Source organism: Haemaphysalis longicornis, unplaced genomic scaffold, assembly GCF_048455015.1.
Source record: "Haemaphysalis longicornis isolate Haplotype H1 unplaced genomic scaffold, Haemaphysalis longicornis Haplotype H1 scaffold_5, whole genome shotgun sequence".
Classification (NCBI taxonomy): Eukaryota; Metazoa; Arthropoda; class Arachnida; order Ixodida; family Ixodidae; genus Haemaphysalis; species Haemaphysalis longicornis.
Genome location: NW_027526385.1, coordinates 158,483,106 through 158,490,306, shown reverse-complemented (window position 1 = coordinate 158,490,306; position 7,201 = coordinate 158,483,106). Strand labels below are relative to the sequence as shown.

At 46.9% G+C, this 7,201-nt stretch overlaps 1 protein-coding gene across 1 annotated transcript in view; it reads left to right on the top strand.

Moving 5' to 3' along the window:
- Positions 1-2,463: 2,463 nt before the first annotated feature.
- The window catches only part of LOC144139980 (beta-hexosaminidase subunit alpha-like), a 94,524-nt gene continuing 89,786 nt past the window's right edge, over positions 2,464-7,201 (top strand). The window contains exon 1 of the mRNA XM_077672197.1: positions 2,464-2,906. Coding sequence (XP_077528323.1) covers positions 2,679-2,906 — 228 coding nt within the window. The 5' untranslated portion in view covers positions 2,464-2,678. The remainder of the gene's footprint in view (positions 2,907-7,201) is intronic.

The following is a 7,201-nucleotide window of genomic DNA, read 5'->3' as shown; positions in this document are numbered from 1 at the left end:
GTGGTGTGCTTCTCAACGCTATGAATATGGACGAACGAGCCATCCGTCTACGAGGCCGGACCACACGTTCATATTCAAAATATGACTACGCTCGTTTTGTAAACTCAATTCATCTCTAAGTGCTCAGTAGACCACTGCGCCCGCATAGTTGCTTTTTATGTAGACACAATGCTGTAACTGGCACTACCTCAGCTATGCCAAGGAAAGTTTAACAGCCTGTTTGGCATTGTATTGTCAGTTTTTGGAATGCCGCGGTAATATTTAAATGTTTTTTGGAAATGCATGTTTAATATCCCGTTGTAGAGTGGTCGCACCTGCAATATTTTTGTTTGTGTGCGCCTTACATCGAGAGGACTACCCTTCCAATGATTGTCTGTGTAACTATATGCAAAGGTCGGCAGGCTCACTAACGAGTGCGCTCACCCCCCCCCCCCCACTTACCACTCACGAGTGCGTGGTGAGTGGGCCTCGCCATCGTTATGGACTGGCGAGTGAGTGCGAGCCCCACTCACCATTCGCGAGTGCGAGAGCAACTTGGGGACCCCGTCATCGCTACCTCCTTGCGTTTCTTCGCGAAACGGGAGGTTATATTTTCCTATGACATAGTATTTATGCCAACGGGCATACTATCGCAATAAAAAAAAACTCGCGGGGATCCCCGCTCACTATTCGTGAGTGCACTCGCGCTACTCGCGCCATTTGCAAGCATACCGCGGTAAGCGCCACAATTGCGCTTGTACTTGCTGTTGGGTATTCGTTGCAGGAGCTGGTCTCTGGGATGGTTGTTAGTGTTAGGAAATATGACGTCCTGAGCTCCTGCTATGGGCACCCTAGAATTAATGCTCTGGTGGCGGGTTGATTTCGGAATAGATTTGCATTGCCTTCTGACGCCGTAAGGCACTAATACTGGTCGGTTACATAACTCATGGAGGGTCTGCGGTACACACTCTCGTGAGAGGGCCGACGACGAGTGGTGCGCGCGAGCGCGAGTTAGTGCGAGTGGTGAAGGTGACTGATGAGCGTGAGTAAGCGTGAGTGGCGATGGCGAGTGGTGAGCGTGAGCGCGAGTGAGTGCGAGTGGTGAGGGCGAGCGATGAGCGTGAGCGCGAGTGCGAGTGATCGCGGCGAATGATCAGCGCGAGTGCGAGTGGGTGCGAGTGGTGAATGGCGCGTAGTGAGCGTGAGTGCGAGTGTGTGCTAATGGTGAGGGCGACTGGTTAACGTAATTCAAGAGGACTGTGATTTGGGCGAGTTGGTGAAAGTTCATGATTGACAATCCAGCGCGCGAAAACACGGCACAAAAAGAACTCTCGTTCTTTTTGTGCCGTGTTTTCGCGCGCTGGATTGTCAATCATGGTTAACGTAAGTGTGAGTGAGTGCGTGAGGAAAAATATTTTCCGAGTGAGTGCGAGTGATATTGAACGGAGGGTTGACTTCGGAGTCATTGACTTCGGAAACATTGAACATGACAGAGGTAATACCGCGCCCGGTGGGTATGCCTCGGGCGGTGTTCGGTACGGGGATGAAGGCAAGGAATGAGTTGGTATTTTCGTTCAAAATTCTGTGTCATCTCAGCTTTGGTGGTCATGCGTCATCCACAAGCACACAGTGGAATGACTCATGATTTCTTGCAGTGAGCAGGAAAGCTGGACGATTTGTTGCGGCTGAGCATATTGGCCCCTCTCAACCGTTTTTTCCTCTGTCCGTGGTTCTTCCCGATATAGCAAGCAAGTGATGTTGTGGGAACGCACTCCAGCGTTTTTATTGCAAATGAAGTCGGCCTTCCTAGCGAATACGCCCACGCAAGGGAAGCCCATACGGGCGAAAGAATGGAGGTGCGTTTTTTGTAACCGTTTTTGAAAAGAAAACGGGTGCTCATTACACTGGGGTTCCAGAATTGTCTGTGTAAGATCCATGGAAAGACGTGGAATTTTTTGATAAGTAAAACTAGAGCCTAGCAGAGGAGTAGGCTGGTCATAAACTTCGGATGAGGGAAGTGTTCATTGCATCCTTAATAATTTTTGAAAACCGTAGCAACTAGAGGCATCCGTCCAACTTCTCAAAAGGGCGATAAATTAAATATACAAAAAAGCACACATACGTCATGTCCAACTAAACACGCATCGCTAGATATTTGATATTTAACAATTCAAGAACGAATTAGAAAAATGTGTTTCAAGGACAATGGGGCACAGCTGTCAACTGTGACAACAAGCCACCTATATGAAGTGTATCACCACTGCTTGATGCTGATGTTACCAAATAGTTTTTTTTCTAGACGCCTCACGTGGCGTTTTTTTAAAACAGATAAAACACTGTTTAGACATTCTCGGCACTTCGAAAAGCATCAACAAAGGAAAACCGACGACAACGCTGCTTCGCATCGCCAGAGAACGTAAACTTCAGATTGAGGAGCGAAGCTGGGAAAACGCTGAATGTTCCTATTGTTACTAGAGGCTGACGCACGTCACCTTATTAGTCTTTATTTTGTTTTTTAAAGTATAACGAAGCTGCACGGCGTTCCCGATATACCTAGCCGTCGGGCAATGGTTCCCTGAACGAAATGGAATTTCGCAAATGTGCCCTTTTAAATTATTTTGTCTTCTGGCGATGCTAGCGCTTCGAGTTCGTCGTTCTAGAGACCAATATACGCCAACATAAATTATTGTGGCGGCAACATGTATGTGTCTGTAAGGAAGTCACAGATGCTTAGATATCTTTTTTTGCCACTGACAAGACTGCGTCTTCGGTTTGTTCTTCTTGGTCTCGGGACAACATGTGCTATGATGATATGGATTTATGCGCGATCTATTGGTTTGGAGCAAGTGTATATCAAGTCCCATTCCGCGACGATAAGTGAGGTGCTCGAATCCTCACGGGTGAAGGATGAAGAAAATCACTGGAGAGTAAGTGGTTCCTCACGATTACTTTAAACGTTTCGCGACCTTAAGTGGAGTTCTTACTATACGGTTGGCGTATGGGTAACGTATGCATCCTTTATGTACGTTGTAGGAGCAGAAACAGCAACTCCGAGAGTTTGCAAATTGATGGGCATTTCAGGAATATGAATTGATGCTCAGCCTTTGTTCTAATCAGACGGCGAAATTGCTGAAGGATCGATTAGAACTTCGTTACGAAATGAATTAGCAGTGGGCTTTTGACCGCAATTTGACAGTGGTTTATGGGAATAATTGGTGACACACATTCCAGTGAGAAAGAGACACAAACCACTAGTCCTGCTAAGGCTATAGGCCACCTCTTTGTCGGCCAGGAAAGGTAATTGAGGGGCCTTGCTGCGCATCAAGGTAAAATTAGTGGACGTGTCACGTTCTGTCCAGGTTATATTATACTCTATGCTATGATCAAAACCCATCGATATATTCTGAAAGAAGAATGTCTCCGAACCAAAGCAATTGTCAAGACAATCATAGTTTTTTCACAAACATGACAAATTCCCATATTTTTGTAATCGTGTGAGCCGCAGACCAAACAATATGTGATCAGACATTGTTAAATGTCTTAAATGCACAGTGATGTTCAAGTTGGTTGTCAACCCCCATGGTATCCACTTTTGTTTTGAGGAAAGCGGCTACCAGAGCTTGAGAAATTGAGCAGTTAACTGGCCCAAGAAGCAAGGCGAAGCAACCAAGCTGAGATGTACTTTCCTACGGAGATGTGTAGGGGCTTTGATGTGAAAAACGGCACCATTAAGGCAACAATTTGGATTCGTGAAATTTTATCATAAAAGGAAGTTTTTTAAGAGCACATGTTGCTTGTTATTATCTTTAGAAACTTAACTCCAGCCTTCTGTCTTTTCTTTCTTCTGTATTTATCTTTGCTAGTGCGCTTGCTTGCCTAGCATAATTTCTACTACAATATCCGTGTAGTCTGCCACATGGGTACCTTGTGTATGAAAGGTAACGGTGTTTGCGACACCGCGAACACCGATCCCCTCCACACTCATGTTGTGACCAACTATTGCAAGAAGTATTAAGGCCAAGGGTAGAAGCTTCAAATGGTGGCTATCGGAGCCGTGGTCGAGCTCCGGCCGATGGGCTCCCTGTCTGTTTGTCAGGCAGGAAGCTCTAGGACGTGACTGACCATCCGGATAAAGTTACTGGAGATGGTAACTTCGTTCCCAGCTTCTTCCGCGATCGCGTGGTTTTCTTCGTTATCCCCTCCTAACCTCCGATGTTGAGCCCCCGGACGGTGCCGGAACAAAGAGAAAGAGAAAGCGGAACATTTTCACAAGTTTCTTGTCGTTCCTTCCGTAGAAAACACCCGGTTGTGAAGATGTCAGTTATTCTTTTGACCAAATGAATCGAGTCTGCTGTTTGTAGAGACCACGAAGCTGAGAAGCTCGGATCTAGTGATTTATTTGTTGTTGTTGTTGTTGTTGTAAAATGTATTTATTAATCCTATTTACACTCCGTGCCTTGACCTTTGTCGTCGCCGGAAGTGGAGATGGGGGAAGGGAGTTGGAGTAAGGGGGGGGGCAGTGAGTGTCCCGAATACATGTGGTCTTCTACGGTGACTTCTCGAACATACACGAGAACAGAGTCGAGGACCATCTTCCTGTATTCTGTAGACCCTTCGGGATGGGTCCACTCCCGCAGCGTTTGTGGCCTGACTTGAGGAGGAATGAGCGCGTGTGCGTGGCTTCTCTGGTCCTTCAAGGCAGGGCAGCTGCATAGCAGATGCTCAAGGTCAGCGACGTGTTGGCTGTCAGGTGATCCGCACTGTTTGCAGGTACCTTCGCCGGGGTATCGGCGAAAGTGTGCGATGATGTGCGGCGTTACGGCAGTGTTCGTCGGAATGCGTCGGAGTGTTACCGTTGAAGGGAAAATAAAAACTCAGAGTGAATACTTACAGCAACAGACCGCACTGGCTTTCACCAGAACAGACCTGAACTGCTCATAAGTAAGTTTTAAAAAAGGCTTTGAGTTTGAGACAGATGGAAGTTCATCGGCTGCTTCAACGTGAAGGAATAACACCAGTCCAGCAGTAATTCCGAGAGTGAAGGAAAAATTCCGGCAAAGCACCTAACCCGACATCCGATACCACAAAACCCGTAAAAATGTCAAAGTGGGCTTTCTTAGCTGTAATCTGCTACCGTATGGACTAAATACGAGCCGCTGTTGTAAATGCCGACGACATGGCGGTTGATCGCTATCTTGTAGAGGCAAGCTGACTAGTAAAAAAATGTGCACGGGCTTATCATTCATCCGAAGACTTTCAAAATACCATAGCAAAGGTTCAGAATCGCAGCGGCCCGCACGCGCCTTTTTTTCGAACGGAAAGTGGTAAACTTACGATTCAGATGAAAGTGACAAAAAAATGAGCTTTGCTGGGGTACCCCAGAAGCACAAACTGCTTTCGGCAACATATCATGCAAACGCTGCTCGTTGCACGTAGTGGCAGCACTTGGTGAGCACAGCGACATAGTGCAACCCTCCAGCTGGCATGTCGCTGGCTCCACCCCCAGTTGAGCGGCCACCTGCTGCTGGTGATGCTGAGGTGGTCTCATGGCAACTGCCTTCGGCCGTGCAGAAAAGTGACTCTCCAGCGACGGCGGATGCTCTGGTGAATGTGGTGACGTCAGTCTCTGTTGGGAGTGCTTCTTTTCCTTCCGGTTCAGCTCTGCTGCCCCCAGTATGTATGAGATTGGGATAACCTGGGCACGGGGAGCCGTGGAAGCGCACCCACCGTCACCGCACCGTAGTATCCTCTCAGGGTGCTCGTGACCACTTCAGGTTGCGCTCGTGGTGGACGTCACAGAGACCCCACTTCTTCCACTTCTGAAATTTTTGATGAGGACATGGACGCCGCATCCTCTCCACGGGCTGTGCAAGCAGCGAGGGAGCGGCCCCAAAACACTGAACGTCGTATATTATTCGACGAGTTACTGGTCCGAAACTACAGTGAACCAATTAAATCGCAACATCAGTTTTTACCCTCACGTATTTACCAAATACATACACTCCCTCTCTCCGTCTTTCTCTCTTTCGATTTCTCTCTCCAGTCGCTCATAACATGAAATAATGGGAACATATAATATATATTATATAGTATATAATGGGAACATAGGGGCGTTAATTAAAACCTAGATGTGTGTCAGATGTTACATTCCAATCAGCCTAGCGTAATCTGCCTACAAGAAACATCTAAACAACAAACATACAAGCTTCCTTAATGACTACTCGGTATTCAGACAGAACAGGCACGACTGCGCATGTTCTTATGGTGGTTTCTTTCGTGGCGCGAAAATGTTTGGTATGTCAACAATCTCGTTACGTAGCTTTCTTGAGGTTGTTCCAGTAAGAACAGAAATTTTTATTAGACATATAATGGTATGCTTTCCTTACACACAACCGGACTATCGCCTAACATGCTGGCAGTATGAAGCTCCCATAAATCAGCTACCCGAAACATTCCCACTATTTTGACGACCTTATTGCCAATAATCCGCTCTGACGATCTTCCCGAGCGGATGCTCCTGGTCGCCTCATTGAGATCTTTATAAAAAATTTGTGAGCCTGTGCTCAAGACAAAACAGACTACAAGGCATAATAAAGAACACAATACCTACTGACACCTCGATATAGCGATTGTCTCGGCTGTTCTTTTTCGATCTCTTGAGTAAAACTTGGGTACAAAAGCTATGCGGTAGGGACCACTTCCTTACCACATGGATGTACCCAAGTAATTGCCGGAACAGTTCACCTTACCCCCAAAAGTTCAACGAAGTGGGAGCGAACTGTAATACATTCACAGAGACATCTAAATGAAACTACACATCCAAAACACACCGACTGGTAATGGGGGCAACCCCACTCTTCACGTAGCCCATCCTCGACGCTGTTGGAAAAGTCCATTTTTGAGGTCTCCGGTTCCCCACGCAACCCAATGAGACCCTGGTAGAACGGGGACTCTAAATGCAGGCGGAGAGCCCAGAATAAGGCTACGCCTCCAAAAAGAAATCTACTTGTCCAAAAAGAGGCGTGGGGTATCCTTATACGGTACCCCACATCATAGAACCTCATTTCTTTCAAACGGGAAAGCCTCTTGGGAAGCGTGTGCGCCTTGAGGTCAAACAGGAGAGTTGGCGAGGCTTCGTCGCATCCATAAACTCATACACAAACACACACAAACTCTAGAATTTTCATTCAATAACAGCCGTCAACTTAGCAATTTACAATGC